A 24149-nucleotide genomic window follows, 5' to 3' on the forward strand; every position below is an offset into this window, starting at 1 on the left:
CCAGGCCTGGGCAGATGCTGTTGGAACACCCAAGTTTGAGTCGTCAGTGAGACAGGACTTGGTGACTAGTTTTATGCAGCCGGCAAGGTAAACAGTAGAGGTCATTTTGATTCTGAGGTTTTTTGCCCCAGATGACTGGGAGGATGGTTGTATGGTTAAACCAGAAATGGAGAAATAAAGCATGTTTGGGAGGTACAGTGAATTTTTGACCTTGGTTTTGGACACTTGAGATACAGAGTTGTGGCAGTTATTTTCCTAAAGGGGATCATGAAAGACAGGGGAGCAGATAGGGAGGGAGAGGGAACCCAGAGAAAGGCAGAACTGGATGAAATGCCACCAGGGACGGGAAGTGGGAGAGAACCCAGAGGTGAGGGTGACATCAGGACGTGTGGGGATGGTGCGAGATTTGGCAGGGAGGAGGAGGCTGCTGGTGACTTGAGAGCCATCCCTACAGAGTCCTGTGGATAAAATCCTGGGGGGAACAGGCTGACAGACTGGATGGTGAAATGGCAGAGCAGCTCCCGAGAGAGCAGCTGTTTCCATTAGAGGCATGACGAGGTTACAGGACTGAGTGAGAGCACCAGGGGTGTATGTGTTCAGGGGCAGACAGCGTGAGTGAGGGCGAGGGCGTGAGACCGCGTTTGGTCAGGGGGACGTGTGAGCATCAGTGTGGGGCCCTGGGAAGAAACCACTGGAACGGCCAATGTTGAATGTACGCTTAAGGTGTGCCAAGCTTTTTCCAGACATAACATTTAATCCTCATATCAACCCTGTGAGGTAGGTATATTCCCATTTTGCATTTGGGAAAGCTGAGGCCTGGATTGGTTCTAGAAGGTGACTAAGGCCACACAGGTTGAGTTAGGATGTGAACTCAAACATGTCTGCCTTCTGACCCTGTGCCTTTTTTTCTTTTCTTTTCTTTTCTTTTTTGAGAAAGAGAGCACAAGCAGGGGGAGCGGCAGGCAGAGGGAGAGGGAGAAGCAGGCTCCCCACTAAGCAGGGAGCCCAGGATCACGACCTGAGCTAAAGGCAGACACTCAACCTACTGAGCCACCCAGGCACCCCTTGTGGCTTTAAGCTCCAAGTGTGAAAGACCTGCGTCAGGGGGATGATTGAGGAGTTGAGCCTCAGGGAGTGTGGGTCATGAGGTTGAGGCATAGATGAGGTGAGGGAGTAGCTGGGAAGAAGTACACCTCTTCTGAGGGAGGAGAGCAGACATGGTGAGAGGGGTAGGTAATACAGAGGGATTTCCAGCTTGGGGGAACCAGGTTGAAAGAGGTCATTATCAGATAGCTTTCCATCTCAGAAAATTAGGTGAGGTCATTTACAGAAACTGCAGGGTTCGAGGAATAAGTACCAAATGACATAGTGACTAATGGGCAATGAGCCAGAGGTGACTCGAAGAAGTGCCAAGCATTACTGGTTTGGTAGTGAATGAATTTATAGTAGAATTATTCCAGTTTTACTTTTGAAGAGACAGAGGAACCATTCTTGGCAATAGCCCTTTATTTCATCAGATACATAGGCATTGCTGTATAATCAAAGAAAAACATTCTAAATCAGCCTATCTCTCCTTTTCCTCGCTTTTAGGTTTGGACACAAGTTGAATGTGTCGGATTTATATAAATTAACAGACACGGTCGCAATCCGTGAACAAGGGAATGGCAGACTGGTGTGTCTCCTACCGAGCAGTCAGGCCCGGCAGAGCCCCTTGGGGTCTTCCCAGTCACATGATGGCTCCTCGACGAATTGCAGCCCAATTATATTTGAAGAGTTAGAATATCATGAGCCTGTCTGCAGACAGCATTGTTCCAATAAGGACTTCAGGTATAACACTCATTTCCCTTTAGAAATCATCCTTTTGTATAAGGTGATGGAATATCTGTTACAGTTACCTTGCAAATGTTTTAGACCACGGAGAAAAGTCAGCTAACTGTTGTGTTCTCTTTTCTGTAGTGAGCATGAATTTGATCCAGACTCCTATAAGATTCCTTTTGTGATTCTCTCGTTGAAGACATTTGCACCCCAGGTTCATAGTCTTCTGCAGACTCACGAGGGCACTGTGCCTTTATTAAGGTGAACATGTCAAAGCCATTGAGATATGATGCCTTGGTTCTCCTCTTTCTAGAAAGTCTGCCCTCTGCCCACACCTCTTCCCAAGCGAGTATTATAGAATGCTTCATCCTAACATTTTTAGCACCGTGCAGTCAAAGTATATCTGAAATGGGAAAAAAATTTGTGTGTGTGCTGATTTTTAGAAATGTAAGCAATGAATAGGAACGTTTTTTCCCCACAGAGATGAGATTAGTGTAAACGCTGTACTAGACGTATGCATGCGTGCTGCAAGGGTGTACAGAACCTCAAGCAGTAGATTGTAAAGCTTGAGAGAGAGGTGTTCTTCAGAAGGCTATGTAATCATCCCGTGGGCCACGCGGTACACTTAATATAGGGGCCAGCACGGGACAAAGTTTGCCCTAAAGCCATTGATACCTTAAGCAGGTAAATAACTGGCTTGGAACCCAGTTGCCTTGTTTCTCACACCCTCTGCTGGAACATTGTCCAGGTATTTCTGGTATCCTCAGAATGCATCAAAGAGGTCAATGCCACAGTGATGGTCTCCCCCCTCCCTGGGACCTGAATTTTCACGTTCAAACCCAGATCCTGAAGATTTAAGGAGAAATGGTTTATGAATGGGTTTATTAAAGATTTCAGTTTAGCAGGTGCTTTGCTTTTCCATTATTTTGATTAGCCTTCTTTTCCCCCACTTCAGCTTTCCAGATTGTTACGCTGCTGAGTTTGGTGAACTGGAAGTAGTGCAGGAGACTCAAGGGGGTGTTCCCTTGGAACACCTCATCACCTGTGTTCCAGGTGTCAACATTGCCACTGCACAGAATGGCGTCAAAGTGGTCAAATGGATTCACAACAAGCCCCCGCCTCCCAACACGGGTAGGAGTCAGGCTTTCGGTTTTTCTGAGCCACTGGCTACCGTGAGAGGAGCCTGCTGGCTTTTATGTTGTATGGCAGCACTGTTTGCCAAGCGCAAAGCACCGTGAATGTCTCCTTTGATCTTTTAAAAACTGAAACTACTCTCTAAAGTGCTGAAGTTCTGGCAGAACCAGACTTTTTGCAAGGACCAGCATAAATTCTGTAAAAAAATTTAAAACCCACATTTCACAGTTACAATCTCTTTAGCCCTACCTAATTTCGTGAAGCTTTTTGGCTTGTCAGTTGACTGGCCTTTTAAAAATCGTTTCACATATTTGAAAGAAATACCTCTAAATGCAGTTTTACCTTTGAAATTCATTTTGGTCAACGTTTCTGACTTTGATAAATATGAAAACAGATTTAGCTGCCAGTGTAAAGGACCAGGCAATGTAAACCTAGCTTTGGGTGAGTTTCTGCGTTCTGGGCCTCCCCTGGGCTGCAGGTGTCTAACCCCGCCGCCTGGGAACAGCACTGAAAATTGTTGCCTTCCTATGGGTGTGTCCTTCTCTTTGACCCCAAACACTTCCTCCTTTGCTCCTCCCCGTATGGCAAGAAAGGTAAGGATTACCAGGGAAGGAAAAATGTTTGTATCAGAGCTGCTTACCACTTTCTCCTGCCTTTCCCCTCAGTCCTAGACCACACAGGCTCCCATATACTTGTGCTCTTTCTCCTTTGTCGTTAGCCTGCCAGTCTTGTAGAAAGGTTTCCATCCGATTATACTTTCATAATTAAAACTTTTTCTTGATTACATGGACATTCAAGATAAATGCAAGAACCTCTTTCTTAGTTTTATATCAGCTAGTTTTATGTTACCGCTTTCCATGGTTCCCTGAGCAATGTTTTCAGCTTCCCTACGGGTTTGTTAGGCTTTTCTGGGCTACCTGCTTGCTGCCCATCTATAACTTTGTTTCTGTGGGAAAGTATGTTCCATGGGACCAAGTTACAAATGAATCTTTGAAATACAACCAGTTTATAAGCTGCAAACGTCCTGTGTAATATCACTTCTGCTTTAACACTGCTGAACTATGCTTTACTTTGACTACAGGACTTTGAGAAGTAGTAGTAAAGCATCTGCCAGCCCATAAAGAAGTTGGGCTAGCCCGTAGATTATATGGGACCTGAGTATAGACACTGAGAAGTAAAGCAGCCCTTTGGTCTCATCTCCTTGGTCATGGTTGAGCTCAGGCGAGGGAGGGTGACGTTAGTTAACTTTCTTTTAGGGGTGAAATCCTATCTTAGGCATGTTCCGTTTTTCTCCCCCTGTCTAGACCCTTGGCTTCTGCGTTCTAAAAGTCCTGTGGGCAACCCCCAGCTGATCCAGTTCAGCAGGGAAGTGATTGACCTGCTGAGGAGCCAACCGTCCTGTGTCATCCCCATTAGTAATTTCATCCCGTCCTACCACCACCATTTTGCAAAGCAGTGTCGGGTATCAGACTATGGATATTCCAAGCTGATAGAATTATTGGAAGCCGTGCCTCATGTATTGCAGGTAAGGAAAGCTTAAGGATTACTTGTTTAAGGACAGGAACGTTCCTCCGTGGCTTTGGCTCCTTCCAGGAAACAGGATAGCTGGTAACCTCATTCAAGGTGGCGTCTCAGTTTTTCTAGAAAACTGTGAGTTTAAACATAAAGAAGGAACCCCTTAGAGCACTGAGGAGTATTTTCCTTCTAATCTCTGTAGACTCACCTTCCTCTTCCTAGCCCAGGCCTCTCCAGGATTGTTCACTCTTAAAGAGGAGCTGCCATGAACACAGGCTTAGCTCTCATCAATGAGTTAAAGACCAGCTCCTGGGCTGGGGCCTAGCATTGGTTCCTAAGGAGTCTTTGCCCTATTAATTTAGAGTGTTCTATAGCTTCTTACCTATAAAACAGCTTCCCACTTATAAAATGGCCTGGAACACCTTAGCTGTCTTTTGTAGACAAAATTAGTTGCCCAGATTAATAATATGCTTTTTATTTCTATACTCATGACTATTTGAGAAGGGATATAAAGGGCAAACAAAAAGGGGGTGGGGGTCCCAGGCACTTGAGCAGTTGTTCATTTTGACCATCTACGTTCCGTTGATCTTCATGCGTTTGAAAATGCAGATACCATGTATAAAAGGACTTGTTCTCTGAGAGCAGTAACAGGAGAGAGAGAGAATGCCATCAGCCAGAGAGTCAGTACGTGCCAAGGTCTGACAAGTATAAATAATCGAAGTGTTTGATTTGCAGATTCTCGGAATGGGCTCCAAACGTTTGTTGACCCTTACCCACAGGGCCCAGGTGAAGCGCTTTACTCAGGATTTACTAAAACTTCTCAAATCCCAAGCCAGCAAACAGGTCATTGTAAGGGAGTTCTCACAGGCTTATCATTGGTGAGTTGATGAGAAGGGGGAAAAAAAGGAAAGCAAATATTTCAAAACACTTTTTTTCCCCACAAATTTAAAATAATTATCTAACGTTTTCTGCTTAGCATTTTTAAGGAAGACTTAAAAGTTAATTTAGCAAGGGATATTTCTCATTCTTCACCCATTTTCCTGGTTAAATTCTAGGTGTTTCTCAAAAGACTGGGATGTCACTGAATATGGTGTTTGTGAGTTGATCGATATCGTGTCAGAGATACCAGACACTACCATCTGCTTGTCCCAACAAGATAATGAAATGGTGATTTGTATCCCCAAGAGAGGTATGTTGACTTAAATATGCTGGAAGACAGTTGCGTATCTCAGTGTTTACCTTATTTTTTTTTTTTTAAAGATTTTATTTATTTATTTGAGAGAGAGAGAATGAGAGAGAGCACATGAGAGGGGGGAGGGTCAGAGGGAGAAGCAGACTCCCTGCCGAGCAGGGAGCCCGATGTGGGACCCGATCCAGGGACTCCAGGATCATGACCTGAGCCGAAGGCAGTCGCTTAATCAACTGAGCCACCCAGGCGCCCTCAGTGTTTACCTTATTAACATGGACTCCTATATCCTTTCCGCCACCTCCATGGTTCCTGAAGATTCCATGGAAAGTGCATTGTGAGAACTATCGCTGTGCAGTGGATCTGAGGTTCTTCAGAGCAGCTGCAGCGACTTGCCAACAAGAAAAGCAAACTGGTTTTTTAGGATTCACTGTAGGGAGAAGAAGGGCATAAGCAGCACTTTCTTGAAATGCCTTCTTCAGCCTGTCTGTGGCTGTTGTCACCATAATTATCCAGCTGAGAGTCAGTTACCATGGCTGTTGCTTGTCTCTTCTCTTTAACTGAGCTACTTGACTGTGCATTCTTGCGAAGGAAGAAGATCCAAGCAAATGTTTTGTTTCATCTTTCACATTTCGGTCATTCCGGTTGAAGTCTGGGAGCTGAGATAGGTAAAATTACATCTACCTACTGTCCTGTTCTCCCAGTATCGTTAATCAGTGCTTCTTAACTTGTGTTCCTGCAGAACGCTGACGTTCATGAAATCATAATACTCCAAAGCTTTTGGAGTAATGTCAGTTTTCCGATTTTCATTTAAAAATGAATAGAAACAAAAATTAAAGTTGAAGCTTTTTCTCCCCTGTATTTTTGTTAAACTTTTGTTGCCTGTATTCTCTTCTGCTAGCAATTTTAACTGAAGATCAGAAGAAGACACAAAAAGCGTGTGGCTATTCAGAAATGCAGTTTTATAGAAATAATGTCTAGGTTACTTTTTCAAGTACAGAGAGCTGGATATGTGTCATGTTCATATATACGGGATAGGGGTGGGGGACGGGGAGCTAGAGAAAATACGTCCAGCTTGCAAGGCCAAATGACATGGGTGTGTATGTGTCCTTCACAGTATACCATAATAGTCTCCTAGCTTCCTGGTGGTGTGCCCTCAAGAGAGTTTGAAAACCATTCTGCACAGAGAGAACATGAACCTGTTTGTTTTAGGTTGTGGGTGTTTGGAAGGCAAAGATGGTTATTTCTTGTCATCTGTGCATAGGACTAATCCAGCAATCCAAATGAATGGAAGAAGACTGATTTATTTTTTTATTTTTTCTTTTGTAAGAGCGTACCCAGGATGAAATAGAAAGGACAAAACAGTTCTCCAAGGATGTTGTTGATTTGCTACGGCACCAGCCGCACTTCCGGATGCCCTTTAACAAATTTATCCCTTCCTACCACCACCACTTTGGCCGGCAGTGCAAACTCGCATACTACGGGTTCACCAAACTACTTGAACTTTTTGAAGCCATACCTGATATTTTACAAGTGAGTGAAGAGATTCCAGTTATATTTTTCTGAACAATATGGGGGGGGACTTTTTCTTTTCCAGGTCTATTTTTCCTGGGAAGTAGTGAGTTAGGAAATAGGAAAACCTTAAACATTTTGATCAGAGAAGCTAGGTTGTTGGCTCGTTAATATTTTTAGGTAAATGTGGGGTTTTTTTCCTTCAGTAAAGAAAGAAATCATCCTTCAAATTTGTTTCAGGGTAATTATTGAAAAAAAAGATTAAATAGTTCGATTTCTTAAATGGAATATTCTTCCATTAGCGCCATACTTTTCAAATGTCTTAGGTTGGCAGTGGGGATGAGTATATGAGGTGATTCGAATGCTTAGCTGTTAAGCCACTGTGAAGTTGAACCAGATTTCTGTTGTTAATTTTATTAGCATTACTATTTTTGAACCTTAAAGTGCTTTTAAAGTTTTTCTCGTGTGTGATAAAATACACATTACCTGGTTAACCCTTTTTTAAGTGTGCATTTCAGTAGTATTAAAATCTTGCAAAACTGAAGCTCTATATCCATGAAAGAACACCAGAGTGCTTCCTAGTTACTAAGTGTATACGTTTATATGCTGTTGAATTCCCTGAACAATCCCAACTTGTTCACTCTCGCCTTCCTCCTCCTGTGTGTTTTCCAAGGTATTGGAATGTGGAGAAGAAAAGATCCTCACTTTGACAGAGGTGGAACGATTCAAAGCTTTGGCTGCCCAGTTTGTCAAACTCCTTCGGTCCCAAAAAGATAACTGCCTTATGATGACAGATCTGCTTACGGAATATGCTAAAACTTTTGGTTACACATTTCGTCTCCAAGACTACGATGTCAGTTCAATTTCGGCTTTAACACAGAAACTCTGCCATGTGGTAAAGGTGAGCAGATTTTTACTTTCATGGATGAAAGCGTGGCGGCAGCATCTTCCCCGGGGTGTTTACCTATGCTTAGCATTTCCTCGTTCACCCCTGGCACTAGTCACCGCTTCGCTGCACGTGCTTCATATGCCATTAATACGTTACTAGGTAGCAGGAGCTGACTCTGGTTTGACAGGTAAGAGTTCTGCACTTGCCCTTGTGTGTTTCTTAGAGGCCTTGCCAAAGTAACGTCCCTTTGAGCCGATGAGGTCTCTGTTTTATCCGAGGGTGTTTCTTCTCAGGAGTATCCATCTAAGCAGACTGTGGTCTCTGAAGTTGTAGGGAGACTGTAATCACAGATCTCTTGCCCCTCCTAGATTCTGACAGACTTGAGTAGATTCAGGAGCAGGCTAGGCTCACAGCTGTCTTTGTTGCTGTTAACAGGAGGTCGGGGAGGCTAACTTCCTCATCCTGCCCTGGGCTGAGCTGACCCTCCCCGTCCCAGGTAGAGCAGCTGGACCGTTTCAAGCTGCCTCCTGCACGGGACCAAGAAAACTCACTATAAGGAGGGAGAAGTGAAAGGGAAAATGTACCTAGTGGGGGCAGCCCCAGTTACAGATCTGGAAGGAATCCAGTTATGTACTGTCTGGTTAAAGGGAGAAGAACCTCCGCAGGAGACCGAGAAGGAGCTGCCGGAGAGCAGGAAGGACACTAGGAGTGTGGCGCACTCCCGGTGCCGCCTGCTGGGAGGACGGGTGAGGCAGGGGCTAGCGTGACCTGCAGGCCTAGCTAAGTGGGGGGGGCTTAGGGTTGCTGGCCAAGACGGCGTCAGCATCAGTGTGTGGAGACCAAAGAAAGGCACACGGAGTGGGTTGAGGCAGGAGGAGTGGGACATAACAATGGTGACCGGTCATGCAGACAGCTTTTCGGCTTGTGTGCCTGTGAGGGAGGAGAGAGCATGGTGAGAGGAGACCGCAGGACGGAGTGGGCCAGTGCACTTTCTGGCGGCTGCTTTGCTTCAGTGGAGAGACTTGAGCATGTGTGAGAGCCACAGGGGAAGAGAAGATAAATACCCAAAGGCGAGACGGGGTGGCAGGGTGGGGGTCCTGAGGAGGCAGGCCTGGGAATCGGCGTTCAGTGGAAGGAGGCACAGCCCTGATATTAGTTCTGTGACCAAAGGGAGGGAGTGGAGGGTGGAGGCAGTAAGTTTGATGTTCTTCCCTGGGAAGAGGAGGGAGGTACCTGAAAGAGACAGGATTCACAGTTGAAGTGGCCACCGTGGTGCGTGGGACCCACTGGGACCTCAGGCAGGGGTGCTGGGAGTAGGGGGAGCTCCGCAGGGGGATGGCAGGGCCCGTGGCACTACCGTGGGGACGCTCAGTGGCGCAGGGCTGCTTTGGTGCAGGCGCAGGGGAAGCAGACAGTTGGGCTGAAGGTGGGAGTTTGCCAGATGGTGCAAAGAAAAGACACAGGGACAAGGGAGCTTCCAGAATATGACCAGAAAGGCGATGAATTAATGGCCCATCAGCGCCAAGGTGGATGAAAGAGGAACATGTAAAGAAGGGAGAGGACTTGAATTGGGAGGACATGGGAGTCCATGCAGGTGAAGCTGGAGAAGGGGTTAAGAAGAGCCGATCGTTGGAATCTCTTTCCGGTCTCCCACCCCAGCATCTGCCCCCAGGCTTCCTTTCACGTGCGGCCTGCGTGGGAGGTTTGCATGAGCTACATGGGAAGTGGGCGGTAGCCGGTAATCACAAGTGTGCCCTGGGAATGGGGGTCTGCAGTGGAATCGAGTAGGAGAGGATGTGCCTGGAGATGGGGTGGGTGAGGAACGGAAAGGCCATGGGGTGGGATAGGCCCCCTGGATGCTCCGTCACTCAGCGTGTGAAGGCAGTGGTGGGCTCCAGTGGATTGCAGGTCTAAGCTGTGACCAGAGATTTTGATGAGCGAGGGTGGGTGAGTGGGGAGTTGGAGCGTCAGCAGTCAGCATGGGGAGGGATCGGAGGGGCTCTGGTGTGCTGCCCTGCCTGCTGCAGCCTCTCCCAGGAGCCTCTGGGAAATGCTGATGCCCGGACTTCACCGCTGCCTCCGAGATTCTGATGGAATCAGTCCCAGTGCGCTCTGAGCGTTGGCATTTTTTGTAAGCTCCCCAGTTGGTTCGGTTGTATAGCATGGGTTCAGAATCAGGAGCTGTCTCTAAGCATCAAAAGAGCAGGTTTTTATTTTTTTCTCCTTGAAAGGCTGGAGTTGTAGCAATGGTCCGGGCATCTGAGAATATGGCCCGGATTCCCCTAGGCTTGAATCTGTTGATTGATTAAACCCTGCGTCTGCAGAGGAATTCTGTCCTCGAAATCTCCACAAATCTGTCACCATGATAAGTGGGGTGGGGGGCCTATGCACTAACCTCCTGTCTTGGCTCTGGGTGAGCGTCCAAACCAGGGACACACTGGGATTGTGATGGTTTCTCAAGTGCTACTCACCTCTCTGCCTCTGAGGACCCAGAGCCCCAGGGAGTACGAGCCTGTGATTACCCAGCCCTTACTGAGGCACTGAGACCTGTGGTCTTGGCTGGGAAACCAGACAGGGGGCAGTTCTGTAACAGTAAACTTGGTTTGCGTACCAGCACCTAAGCACGCGCATACTGAAGCTCTGCCTGTTTTAAGTCCAGTGGCGGCTCGGTTCACAGACTTGTTCCTCTGCCCAAGGCCTGCAGCTCTTGGTTAGCACGTGCCTGTTTCTTCACATGCTCTTTGGTCTCCCGTTGCTAATCTGTGTCTTTTCCAGAAGGTCCCCCTTCCAGTGCACTTCATCACTCCAACCCTGTATCTCCTCGAGAAGCGAGGGAGAGACATGTAGTCAAATAGGAAAATACCCACTTGCTGGCTAGTGATGATGGACTAGAGGAGTGCGGGTGCCTTTAGTCAGAGTGGGCCTTCAGTCTACTCTGGGACACAAAGGTGGGGTGAGTCAGTCTGCAGAGCAGCCCTGTGGACCATCACCTGCAGTCCAGACTCCCGCCTTGAGCGCAGAAACCTTCAGTTCAGGGTCTTGGGCCCCTGGATGTCGGCCGGCCAGTCTTCCCTCCTTCCATAGGGGAGTGGAATGAGTGCCCTAAGAGAGGGCTGGTATCGATGGGTATCTGATTGTGGACCAGCAGAAAGGGAGGGTACAGCTCCCACTCTGGTGTCCCACGGCAGCCGAAAACAAACTCACACACTCACTTACGGGTAAGAGAAGGAAGTAGAGGTTTTCCCTCTATTGGTCTCCCTAGCCCGAAGGATAGTAGCTGAGTCAGGTAGCCGTGGCCCAGTGTGCTGCTCTCGAGCTGGGAAACTCTGGGACTCTTGTTCCCCCAGATTGCTGACATGGAGTCGGGCAAACAGATTCAGCTGATCAACCGCAAGTCCCTGCGCGCCCTCACTGCCCAGCTACTGGTGTTGCTGATGTCTTGGGAAGGAGCCTCCCACCTTTCTGTCGATGAGCTCAAGAGACATTATGAAACTACCCACAGTGCTCCCCTCAACCCCTGTGAATATGGATTCATGACCTTGACTGAACTTCTGAAGAGTCTGCCCTACTTAGTGGAGGTACAAGTGCTAACGGTTCTGTAGAGCCATCTTACTGAGATCTGCTGGACTGTTCCTGGGCACCTGACGGTCTGGGTTAGAGGGTGTAGAGCGGGAAGGGACCAGTCCGTCATTTTGTACTTGAACAAACCGAGTCAGAGCAGGGTTGCAGGCACCTTGCCCAAATGAGTGCCCAGCTAAGAGGGAAGCCGCGGCCTCCTGAGTCCTGAGCTGGGGTGTTTTCATGCTACACCAGGCTGCAGTTTGCTACTATTAGCGCTTTCTGACAAGATGGATGGTGTGGGGGCAGGGAGGGGGGCTGTCATCAGTCAGACACTGGTCAGAAAGGAAGGCTGGTGACCCGAGTACTCTTTTAAGAATAGCACTTAAGATGAAAAGAATCATAGGAGAATATTACAGATGTAAATAAGCCCCCCCTCCCCTGGCCAAGTTATCAAAATTGACCCAAGAAGTTAAAAATTAGACCAGTTGGGGTGCCTGTGGCTCAGTCAGTTAAGCATCTGCCTTTGGCTTAGGTCATGATCTCAGGGTCCTGGGATCAAGTCCCGCGTCGAGCTCCTTGCTCAGCGGGGAGCCTGCTTCTCCCTCCCCCTCTGCCTGCCGTTCCACCTGCTTGTGCTCTCTCTCTCTCTGTCAAATAAATAAATAAAATCTTTTTAAAAAAATTAGACCAGTTAACCACAAGAGAGGCTGTAAGATCATTGAAATTTTACCAGTGAAAAAGACACCAGGACCAGATAGGTTGTTAACAGTTGGATTTTTAACTAACTTTAAAGAATTACTCCCAGGGACGCCTGGGTGGCTCAGTCGGTTAAGCGTCTGCCTTCGGCTCGGGTCATGATCCCAGGGTCCTGGGATAGAGTCCCGCGTCGGGCTCCCTGCTCCATGGGGAGCCTGCTTCTCCCTCTGCCTCTGCCTCTCTCTCTCTCTCTCTGTCTCTCGTGAATAAATAAAATCTTTAAAAAAAAAAGTTAAAAAAAAAATAAAAGAATTACTCCCAACTTTCTAAAAACCATTCTAGGCCATATTAAAAACAAAACAAAAAGACAACAAAAACAAAAAACCTCACCACTTGATTTTATGAAGCCAAAGCAACTTTAACACCAAAAACCTAACTAATACAGTCCCCCAAAAGACAATGATTCTAAATAGGGTATTAACCAGTAAAGTCCAGCAAAGTGGAAAAAGAGTGCTATCCCATTGTTACCATATAACCATGTGATTGATAATTAAATAATTCAGAGATATTGACAGAAGCTCTCTCCTTGGCCAAACTCGGGCCAGGCTCTTGGGAGCCGCCTTCTACACTAGACTGCGACCTTGGATGTCTTGGTAATTTTCCATCCACAAATACCCCCTCCCTCCTTAGCTATAAATCCTCACTTTTCTTCGTTGTATTCAGAATGGAGCCCAATTCTGCACTGAGGTTCTTTCCTTTTATTGCAGTAGTTCTTGAATAAAAACTATTTTTCCCACTCTAACTACTGTCCAGCTCTGGTTTGTCCTCACAATATCACGTCCAACATTTTCAGAGCTCTGTTAATTATCTTTAAGGTGAACAGTGGTTCTAGGTAGCGTAAATGGATGATCCAAGACAAAAGGCTTTCCATGGCCAGCTTGGGTTGGGAAATATCCCTTCCTTGGAGATTGTCAGTGCACATTAAAGACTCTGGAAAGGTTTATGGTAAAGAAATTTGTTTACTTGAGGACAGAAGAACTTCGGGGTTTCTTCCCTTAAAGAAGACTAATGTGGTCATCCTGCAGCGCAGAGTTCCTTGGATCCCCACTTTGGGCGAGGGGGTTCATTGGCATCAGTCCCTGCTGTCTGATGCAGTCCTCTCACTCTGAGGATTTGTCTCCCCGCCTCACTGCCTCCTTTTGTTTGAGACCCCATATCGGCCAGTTCCCTTCCTTTCTGACAACGCTATTTCCCCAGACCTCTGCCATCTTAGATGCACAGATAGAATTGAAGTTTGCTCTAAGGTAGCACTTTCTGTGGGAGGAGATCCTTGAATGAGAGCCCCCTCCTCCCAAGCTTAGTGCCCATTTTCAAGTTGACTTGGCACCTTTTCACTCTCAGCTGAAGGCCCAGACTCCCTGGAGGGGGCGGGGTGGGGGGGGGCAAGGCTAGTCACTAGAAGTTTCTTTTTTTCTTTTTTAAGATTTTGTTAGCGAGCGCGTGCGCACAAGCGGGGCGCAGAGGGAGAAGCAGGCTCCCCGCTGAGCAGGGAGCCAGACATGGGGCTTGATCCCAGGACCCTGGGATCATGACCCGAGCCGAAGGCAGACACTTAACCAACTGAGCCACCCAGGCGTCCCACTCTGGAAGTCTCTAATGCTGCGTTTTTCTCTTGAACCAGGTTTTCACTAATGATAAGACAGAGGAGTGTGTGAGGCTCACGAACCTGTATTTGTTTGCCAAGAACGTGCGGTCTTTACTTCATACTTACCACTACCAGCAGCTTTTTCTCCATGAGTTTTCCATGGCCTATACCAAGTATGTCGGAGAAACACTGCAACCCAAGACCTATGGCTACAGTAGTGTGGAAGAGCTCTTGGGAGCAATCCCTCAGGTGGGTATTCTCGGAGGTTCTTGGAGAGTATCTTCCTGGAGAGCCCCAGGCTCACTCTCCTGAACACAGTCATGAAATGCTGCCAGGCTAATGAAATGGCAGGCATTTTGAAAAACGTACTGTTGGCATTAAAGGAATGATTCTAGCGTTTCTGCTTGATTGTGCAAGCCTTTATTAAATCCGTATATGCCAGGTGAGTAAGTTGCAGCCCCTTCCTCAGAAAGGTGTCAGGTGATGGACAGTCAGGGCACCTGGCAGGTGACGAGGCAGTGTGGTCAGCGCAGCCCTCCATGGGTACCCTGAGGAGGGCCACGGGCAGGGCCCATGCCCAGGCTCGAGGTTTGTTCCAGAGCCGAGATGTCAGGGATTTATAGACATGAACCATGTGACGAAGAGGGGACATTCTGGGCAGAGGAGATTGCATAAGCAGATGCAAAGCAGTGACAAGTAGTGTGGAATGTTGAGGGCATTAAAAACCAGGCAGGGACCTACCAGTGCAGTGAGAGCTCACTTAAAGAGGGCCTTGCTCCTCCGGGTGAGCAGAAGGACCTGGAGGAGAGAAGTGGGGAGCCTCAGGTTTGTGTGTGAAAAGCACCAGTGTCACTGCTGTGTCCAGAGTAGCAGGAGGGGAGGAGGGAGCTTGGTGAGGACCCTTGCCATGGCCGGAGCCCAGGTGAGAGTGATAACGAGACCGAACCCTCTTGAAAGTAATGCAAGAGACAGTGAAGGACCCAGGGAGGCTGAGATTGGGACTCAGTGCAGACGCATGTGGGGGAGTGCTGGGAGCCAGGGGCCTCTGCTCCCACTCTTGCTTGGCTGAGGAGTTGAAGAGAGGACTCTGTTTCAGGATTAGGACCAGGAGCTTAGTTTGAGGGGTCTGGAAGGTCCCCATTAGTTCTCTTAGGGTATATTTAGTTTCTGGAGAAAATAGGAAGGATTCTTGTGTGAGAACTGTCTCCTTTAACAGACCAGAACTTGTGTTGGGGAGATGGTCTTTCTGAGAGCCCTAAAGAATATTTTTAAAGCTGAGTCTCACCATTTTTAGACTACACGTCTTCTTGTAAGAGGCGTGTCTCTGCCAGCTTCTATTACTTTAGAAGCTAAAGAAAGTATAGAAAAATTTTCCTTGGCATTAGTTTCTAACTTCTAATATATTTAGGTCAGTGCAACAGGTCCCATTCTTCCTGGATTTAGGGTTTATTTCCCCTCCTTTTCCACTGCTTAACCAGTAGTATGTCTTGTGTGCAGGTGGTCTGGATAAAAGGACATGGTCATAAGAGAATTGTAGTGTTAAAAAATGACATGAAAAGTAAGTAAGCACCTATCCCCTCCCTGCTTCAGAAATCCCGGTTCTCTCACTGACTTTTCCTTCTGACGGCTGCTCTTGGTCCCCCAGGTCGTTTGAGTTCACTCGGGCTTGCCCCCACCCATCCTGAAAACCAGCCCTTGGCCACAGAGTGCTTCCCGGAGGTGCCCGAATCTCGCACAGCCGTGGAACTCGAACTTGAAGCAGGCAGCGATGGTAAGCGAGGCACAAGACAGCCAAGCTTGCGAAATTCTCGGAGAACTGGTGGGGTGTGGGCTGGGAGTGGGCGGGGGCAAGGACCACAGTGGACCATCTTCATGTATTCTCGAAAGCAGTCTGGTGTTCGGTTGGTAACAGAAAAATGAGCCTGCATTTCATAGCATTTTATGGTTCCTGGTTCAGGTTCTTGAAGGATGTTGATACCCCTGTAATGACAGTATGTCAGCCCAGTTCAGACTTCAGAGGAAAAAGTTTTTCTGACATTTGTTAAGCAGTATTTTAAGACTATTGCAATAGGGTCAACTCTGCTGCACACAGGGAGGGAGATGGAAGTCAACTCTGAGTACAAGGATGAACGGGGATGTTTTCATCAAGGAGCAGAGCGAGGGGAGAGGTGGGGGGGCACATCACCCAGGGGAAGACATCAGGGGTGGAGGAATGAGGGCCTTGGTCAGAGAGCAGGGGTGGGGAGTACTCGAAGAACTGACTTCCCAAGATGCCTAAGACTGGGTTTGGTAAGGACCGGACAGACACGGAAGGCCAAGGTCAAGGCCTAGTGGAGAAGAGGACACAAAAGGGCCAGGCTCAAGTTGGATCGAGAGAGTCTTTGTCACAGGGCCTCCCTGGGAAAGACTTGGTAATAATGCATAAATAATACGCAAAACAACATTGATCCACTCAGATTTTATGTGGAGCCGCCTTTGTAGATAGAAATCGACTAATTTGAGCTCTGTAGCAATTGTAACTTTATTGAAAGACTTTTGAATCCATTGCTGCATATGAGACTTTTATCTTTGTATGACTCTGTAATCACTAATTGGAAGTGTTACTGTGGCCTGTATGTGGAGGACGCATTTCACGTTTTATAAAGCATGGGAATGGAGCTCCCGCCCTCAGCTGTCAGCACAGCCTGCAGGGAAGTTACCTCCCGTCTCCGAATGAGGGATCCAAGTTCCAGGAGGTTAAAGAGCTTAACCAGGATCATTTAGTGAGGGAGTGATAGAACTGGGGCCCAGGTCTTAGGATTCAGAGCTTTTACTCATTTTAACTGCTTTATACCCCTTTCCAAGGACTTATTTCCCCTCTTTGGATGCTGATTGTGGAACCTTTTTTTTTTTTTTTTTTTTGGCTTCTGCCCCTTGGGGCATTGCTGTTCCTGAGAACACAAATCAGGAGATCCTGGCTTGTGGCATTTCATTTACCAAAGAGTGATCCAGACCTTTCTGTTAATGGCTTTGTTGTTGTTGTTGTTGTTAACCTTGAGTTCTTGAATACTTCCTGGCCTTTTTCATCTTGAAGGATGAGACAGAAAGCCTCAGGCACAGACTTGTGATAGACTGCTGTCCTGAGTCGAGCCCCGGCCTGCCTTCTCTGTCTAGGGCCCCACCAGATAGAGCAGGAGCTTCTCCGCCTGACCAACGACTCCCCTGTGGACCTTCTGTGTGCACCCGTCCCTTCGTGCCTGCCGTCCCCTCAGCTGAGACCAGATCCTGTCATCCTCCAATCTGCTGATCTCATTCAGTTTGAGGAACACCCTCAAGAGCCTTCTGGTAGGATGCACTGTGGTTGCGGGGGTTTTCTCTCTGGGTTAAAAAATCAAAGCACGATGCCGGTAAGGGAAAAGTTTGACGGAGGTGGGGAGAAACTATATTTTCAGGCACAAGTATACCTGCGCCGATTATTCAGGACCCTCTCTTCCGGTCAGTTTTCCTGCAAAGCTGGGTTCACAGCCCAGGGTGGCTTGGGGAGCCTCCAGCCCGGGAACAACGGCAGGTCTGGAGGGATGACTCAGCTGGGCCGTGAAGCCCACAGAGGCATGTGTGGAGGGCTTCCTGGGCTTGTGTTGCCTGCCTGCATAAAGGTGCAGCAGCTCGTGGGCACACCCGGTACCCCACGTGCGTGCACGGCAGCTCTGGTCCGGCGTAGAGGTGAATGATGGCTCCAGGTCGGGGCCTCGTGAGGGGTATGAGCAGGGGAGGGAGGGCCATCTGTGACTTGAGCTCTGGGCCCTGCACAGGGAGCTGAGGAGGGACGCGAAGCTGGCTGCGGCGAGCACCGCCTGGTGCCGGCCCCGCACTTGGGCTCCCAGGCACGCTCACACCTCATCTCACCGCAGCCCTGCAGGGCGGGCGACGGAGGGTGCAGCTTGGCCTGCCACCAGCGACCACGCTGGCCCCAGGCTGCCGGACTGGAAGTGGCCGAGCTGAGATTTGAACCCCAGGCCCCTTGTCTTGCTCTATCACCTGACCTCCGGAGAGGTGGCCCATCTGCTCTGTCGAGGCACCTTCCCTGTCGCCTTCGTCTGCCATAATGGGTTCTTCTCCACTCCACTTACTGTTGCCAGGGGGAAGCCAGACAGCCTCGTGTAGCCCAGTGAAAGAACTGAGGCTGTTTATCGGGAGAGTAGGAGGTAGGGAAACCTGCCACTGGAAGAGTAACGTGTGACAGAAGCAGGAGTGTGCCCCTCTGGGAGGCACGGCGGGAGCCGGTGCGAGACGGATAGCAGTGCGCCCGTGGGGTTGCGGCTTTGGTGCATTTTGCCTGCAGCAGGCCCAGTACTCAGGGCTCGGCCAGAGAAAGAGCAGCCTGTAAACACTGCAGGAAAAATGGCTGTGTTTCACCGCCTCTGTGCACTTCTCTCCCTGTCTCTGTCCGCCTTAGATCCACGCAGGACACAGCCCTCCGTCAGCGGAACGCGCTGGGGCTTCCTGACACTGAGGCCCCTCCTCGTGGGAAAGTCTTTAGGTCCCATGAGGCTCATGGGTCTTTAACGACCTGACACAGTGAATGGGCAGAGAATCCAAACTGGGGAAAAAATGCTTCTGCACCGTTGCCCGTTGAGTTATAGCCCAAAGTGAAGCTTTCTAAAACTTTGTAATCCCAGGGAGAGAGAGCTGAGGCGCCATTTATTTATAAATACCTGACTCACGTGACGTGTTGGCCACATAGCTGATATGTAAATTGCAGCATGGGCATGATGTTTGGTGGGTGATTTTTAAAAATATTTTTTGAGATGATACGAGGGAGAAACTAAAAACCCCACACGTCTTGCAGGTCCTAGAACTGAATGTGTTTGCTTTTTGGTGTTTACAGAAATTATGATTTTAAACCAAGAAGAGAAAATTGAAATTCCAGTACCAGTAAAGAACAACAGCCCAGCCTCGGACTCCAGCTTCTCTGGCATCTCAGCAGCTGTCCCAGTGCCTCCCTGCCCCTCCTCAGAAACCTCAGAGTCACTGCCCAGCAAGGACCCCGTGGAAAGCCCAGCCAAAAAGCAACCCAAAAATAGAGTAAAATTGGCAGCCAATTTTTCCTTTGCACCTATAACCAAGCTTTGACTCGCGTTTTGAACATAGAATTAGGATGGGGAAACACTGTCTGATTCTGCACACAAAAGTGGGTTCAAAAAACACAGCCTTTTCTGTTTGAATGCAAACCCCCTAGAAGCCAGTTCATCTTCAGATGTATCCCATAATGTTTGGTTTCTTTTACATTGAACACAGCTTTAGAGCTGAAGTGTTTCTTTCCTTTTCTCCTCCTCTAATTATTTGGAAAAAACAAACCAAAAAAACAACAACAACAACAAAAACCCCAAAAACCTCCTGGCATGTTAAGGAATCCTTAATACAGCTTACCAAATTTTTCTTAATTATTCTGAAATGTAATGGTGTTCCGTAAGGAGAAAGCAGTGAGACCTCAGCTAGAAGGGAGTGGTTTTACTGCCATTAAAGCCACATCCGTGGTAGAATCTTACATGTAGCATAAGATAGCCTCTCAGCCTTTGCTTACTGGTGTTTCCAGACAGTACGAATCAAGTGCATGGTGTGATACCGCAGAGCCTGCTCCGCGGCCCTGCGCGTTCCCACACGGAAGCAGAAGGGCAGGCGAGGCGGGGAGAATGTATTTTTGGGCTGGATATGAAGCTTCCTGGCTTCCATGTGACTTGTAAGCGTGCCTTGTTTGTTTTATTGAACTATGTCTGTAGTTGACAAATGTGGCTTCATCACAAATTTTTTTTAACACTGTTTCCGCTTCGGGGTGCCATGTAGGAGCTTTCTAGAAAGTTGAGGATGTTTTAAGCTTCCCTTTTATGTTACGTTCCAGTGTGATATGGATTAGGTTAAGGAAAAGGAGATGGTCTTGGTGTCATGAATTTAAAGTCAGCATTTGAATTCCAGCACACAGTATTGTGTGTCGAGCGGCAATGTTGGGAAGAGAGTCTGATTTTCTAAAATATGCATGAAATGCATAAATTACAAATCAGAGCTGAGGGGTGAGGTGCTTTAACAGGAGCGATATCGATACTCTTTCCACTAGGAAGAGACAGAAATTCAATCTCTACGTGTGAAGGCCAAGGTTGATCATCTTAACCTTGTATTTGTAATTTTAAACCTGGTTTTGGTAGCTGGGAAGCTTTATGTGTGAGAGTGTGTGTGTGGGCGGGGGGGGCTCAGTGTCTTTTAATAGTGTCTGCTTTTACTGTTACTTCTCGCTGTTGGAAGCATGTTTGGTTTTTTTGTGGTGTCTGATGTTGGCATTTGGGAAAAGCCAGCCTTTGAGGGAGCACTGCCCTGTGGAATGACCTTCGCCTTGAGGTGGCGGAGGCATCCAGTGACGGGTGGTCTCTCACCCCTCTTGGAGAAACCTGACATTTACAATGGGTTGTATTTGTTGGGCAAAAAGGCGGATTCATTCATAGAGCAGAAAGAACCTGTTGGCATAAGGTCTTCCACTACTGAGATGGTTTCTTTTGGGGGAAATGTTTATATTTTGTGATTTCTAGAAAGCCAGAAAATGGGCTCTGATTTCATAGCCAGCATTTTGATAAAATGCCACAAAACAAGGGCTCCAGAGAGATTTTTACAAGTCGGGTTTTTGTTCCCCAAAATCTTTAAGATGAAGCCAGTAGTTCCCAGTTCTCCACACATGGCCCCAGTCGAGATGGAACAACCCTGGAAAAGCTTGCAAGCAGTGTGGCCCTCTGCGAAGCCTCTCCGAATGAAGGCATTTCTCCTACAGACATAGTACGGCAGGAAGTCAAATGCAGATGTGCAATTTTTTTTTTTTTAAGAAGCTTTTAACCAGTGTGAGAAGGTTGGTGTCGAGAACCTCAGTTGCCTTATTCTGAGACTTCTTAAGGCTGAGTTTGCACTCTTGGACTTTAGTTTTGCTCACCTAGGGCGGGATTGACTTTAAAAACGTCAGAGGTACCATTACAAGTCATGAGGAACAGTCTCAGAGCAGTTTCTTTGGGCAACCGTCAAAGAAGAGCCTGCGGGTGCGCGCTGTCATGGGAGTGTGGTCAAACCCAACCGTTCGCTGGAGTCGCCAGCCAGTCTGGGACGTGTGTGTGACTAACCGTCACTGTTGGAAGATAAGAAAAGAAATAACAGCGTGAGCTCGTTGTGTCCGTGATGTACTCCACAATGGCCAGTCTGATTGCTATCTATTTTTTTATCCAGAGGCTTAATTAAATGATGTGACGAAATGATGTATGAGAATTAAGACAAAGAAATTCTTTCTGGGTGGAAAGATGTACCAGATTAGATATATCTGTTTAAAGAAAAAAGACAAAAAGTTATCACCATAACCCCCTTTCCCATCTTGCACTGTTTGTTTCAGATCGGGCTTGGGGGAAGATGTTTTTCTTAACTGTCTACTTTGTTTGAACACTTTTTTTGTGGTTCAAGTGCTGTTTTGTGTGTTGGGACCAAACAGTTGTCAATAAACTTTACAAAGCAAGCATCTAATTTGAGTCTTCCAAGTGCTGTGTTATTTGTCTGAGGGGAGGGGTGAGAAGCCAGTCCGACTAGTCCTGTCCTCTTTCCAAGTTGGGTTCCCCCAACTTCTCACCCCTTCTGAAAATCCAGCTGTTGGGGAGAGTGAAGTAATCTGACATTCTCGGGACCCTTCTCACTTAGCCTGCAGCCCCAGCAGGTGTCTCTCTGTACTGCCTGCCCCCCTCATGGTTAGGGCCCCCCGAGGCTTCCAGCTGAGTTCCAGTGTATAATCACATGTGGGGCAAATACAGTAACCACAAACACCTCTGGTTAGAAACCTGAGATAATCCCTCGGATCTCTCTCCCCATGAGAGAAATCCATTTTGCAGGCTACCTTGTTTTTGGTCACTGCCTGGCATGCTTTTCCAGTAAGCCCATTTGGAAAAGACTTCTTTCACCGATTCCACGGTGAAGCCCTCCCCCTAAGACCACCGTGACACCCGCCCCCCACCCCCTTGCAAGAATCTGAAAGGACCTAGAAGACACTTGAATGTTGGGGTGAATTGCTTCTTCATGAAGTGCCATTTTTTAAATTCCAACACTAAACAGCTCTTAAAGACCGTTGGCAGTCCTTTCCAAACATCTCTCGTGCAGCCCATCTTTGCAGAAAACCTTGAGCTGCCACCACGCCCCTACCCTATCGAGCGACACGGGGAGGTACTGTAGGTCTGGACTGGGATTTGCATCGGGGCATCGCATTTCTCTCTGTGCGTTTCCCTCATGGTCTGGAGGTGGTAGCTTTGAAGATGGCCGGCTGAATGAAGGCGCACCTGTCCATGCAGAGGAGACTGGTGTCGACATCTAGAACCTGGCTCCTGATGCTTCACCCTAGCTGTTCCCTCCACCATGAGGAGCATGGTGCTCTGGGATGTCTGTCCTCTGCTTTCTAGCAGCTTCACGTGGGCAGGGACCCAGTCATGGCTCAGAAGCATCCTCGCTGCCTCCCCCACCAATGGGCTTGCTCCGTGGATTGGGACAGGTCACATGTTGGCCCTGGGACTGCGAGAGGAGCAGGCACCCTGACTCACTGCCCCATAAACCAGCGGTCGGCGTGGTCCCCCACTGCCTTGCCAGACCTGCACCGCCTGACGGCATGCTCCCGCGATAGCCGGCCAGTCTCCTGGCTGCTGCTGTGTTAACAGCATCAGCGTCACCTCATGCCACTCTTTGGGGACAGACTGAGCCCATTTGCTTGTTTGCATTGATACTTCCCCAGGAAAGTTCTAGTCTCTCCCTGGGAGGAAGGCAGCCCTGGGAAATAGGAAGCAGCTGCTCGCCTTTGGGACGGGGTCAGCAAATTATGAAAATGGCAACAAAGAGAGATGCCCTCACTTCTCAGGTGCACGGGGCCAGGAGCCTAGAAGATCTCAGCTCCGAATATAGAGGACCAGGACCTTCCTCAGCGAGACGAGGAGAAGAATTCGCATTTTCTGGGTAGGAAGTACTTGGAAATGGGGGACTCCGAGCACAGAGGAGGCGAGCGGAAGCTCAGTAGCCACCGCCGCAGTGTGGAGAAGCCAGGAGCTGCTGCAGCGGTCAAGGGTGGGGTGGCGCCATCTCCGACCACTGCAGGCAGCTCATGGGAAGGCCTCTGCTTCCACCTCTGCCGGGAAGCCCTCCCGGCTGGGCTGCAGGGCCTGGCACGGGAGAACCCCCACTCCCACCTTCCCCCTGCCTTCTCCCTCAGAGTTTCTGATGTCGCTCGCAGTGAGTGCAGACGAGCCTGCCCACGGGCCTGCAGGGCCCCCGCCCTCCGTGTTAGCAGCCTCTGAATCTGGTGTGGGGCCCGGGTGCGGAATCAGGAAAGACCTCTCCGTTCTTGAGTAGAATCCCTGTTTCGCTCCCCTACGTGAGGAGGATAATGGGGTTTTACACATGGACTCTGAGTCCTGACCCCTGCCAACCTCCTGCATCTCCCCTCCGTTCTGAGTGAGGGCCCCAGGTTTTGTTGGCCGTCATCTGGAAGCCACCTGTAAATCCCGGAGGCCGTCCACAGGTCCCTGCCACATGGGCCTCCCTCAAAATGGCAGCTTAGCTCATCAAACCCACGAGGAGAATCTCCAGTCTGCTGAGAGAGAGCCCCGCAGAATGTCACCGAACCAAGGGAGCGGCTTCCCATGGTCCTTGCCAACGTCCATCAGGTGGAAGCCAGCCACAGGCTCCCACACGATCCTGGAGGGAGTGAGTGGGGAGGAAGGAAAGGAGTCCCGGGCTAAACCCGCTGAGGGTCAGCAGTCAAGTTTCAAAGCGGCAAGAGCCCTGATAGACCCACTTGCTGTCCACCCATCTTCCACCTCCTAGCGCCGAGGTTTCCAGATGGGAATGGGAGGCCACAGAGGCTGACCAGAGAAGCACCCCCTCTGACCCAGCCAGTAATTCTGGGCCGGCCATGTGACCATTAAAAAACAGGACAACAGGCCCAAAATGGAATTGGCTGATGCTAAGCTCCGTGTCAGCACACCGAGACGTGACTACAATTTCGGCGCTCCCAGAAATGGAATCCTAAACCAGTCAATCAGGAATAGTCTGATCAGCACTAGCCAAGTAACGGGCCTGCCAGACCCCTGTCCTGCCCTAAAGGAAGGTGGCCTTGCAATAGCCAACCTGCTTGTGTGCCTAGTATAACTTCCGGTTCCTGCTCC

General features: G+C 48.7%; 1 protein-coding gene across 7 annotated transcripts in view; it reads left to right on the plus strand.

Annotated features, from left to right (window-relative positions):
• Positions 1 to 21477, plus strand: part of MARF1 (meiosis regulator and mRNA stability factor 1) — a 39430-nt gene extending 17953 nt beyond the window's left edge. For all 7 annotated transcript variants that reach the window (XM_036115505.2, XM_036115506.2, XM_036115509.2 and 4 more), the window contains 14 exons: positions 1591 to 1827; positions 1957 to 2076; positions 2771 to 2946; positions 4254 to 4474; positions 5200 to 5342; positions 5520 to 5653; positions 6981 to 7183; positions 7836 to 8063; positions 11399 to 11629; positions 13990 to 14202; positions 15451 to 15511; positions 15599 to 15724; positions 17107 to 17277; positions 18821 to 21477. In XM_036115505.2, coding sequence (XP_035971398.1) covers positions 1591 to 1827; positions 1957 to 2076; positions 2771 to 2946; positions 4254 to 4474; positions 5200 to 5342; positions 5520 to 5653; positions 6981 to 7183; positions 7836 to 8063; positions 11399 to 11629; positions 13990 to 14202; positions 15451 to 15511; positions 15599 to 15724; positions 17107 to 17277; positions 18821 to 19065 — 2509 coding nt within the window. In that variant the 3' untranslated portion in view covers positions 19066 to 21477. The remainder of the gene's footprint in view (positions 1 to 1590; positions 1828 to 1956; positions 2077 to 2770; positions 2947 to 4253; positions 4475 to 5199; positions 5343 to 5519; positions 5654 to 6980; positions 7184 to 7835; positions 8064 to 11398; positions 11630 to 13989; positions 14203 to 15450; positions 15512 to 15598; positions 15725 to 17106; positions 17278 to 18820) is intronic.
• The last annotated feature ends 2672 nt before the right edge of the window (positions 21478 to 24149 follow it).

This window comes from Halichoerus grypus, chromosome 6, assembly GCF_964656455.1.
Source record: "Halichoerus grypus chromosome 6, mHalGry1.hap1.1, whole genome shotgun sequence".
In the NCBI taxonomy this organism is placed as follows: domain Eukaryota; kingdom Metazoa; phylum Chordata; class Mammalia; order Carnivora; family Phocidae; genus Halichoerus; species Halichoerus grypus.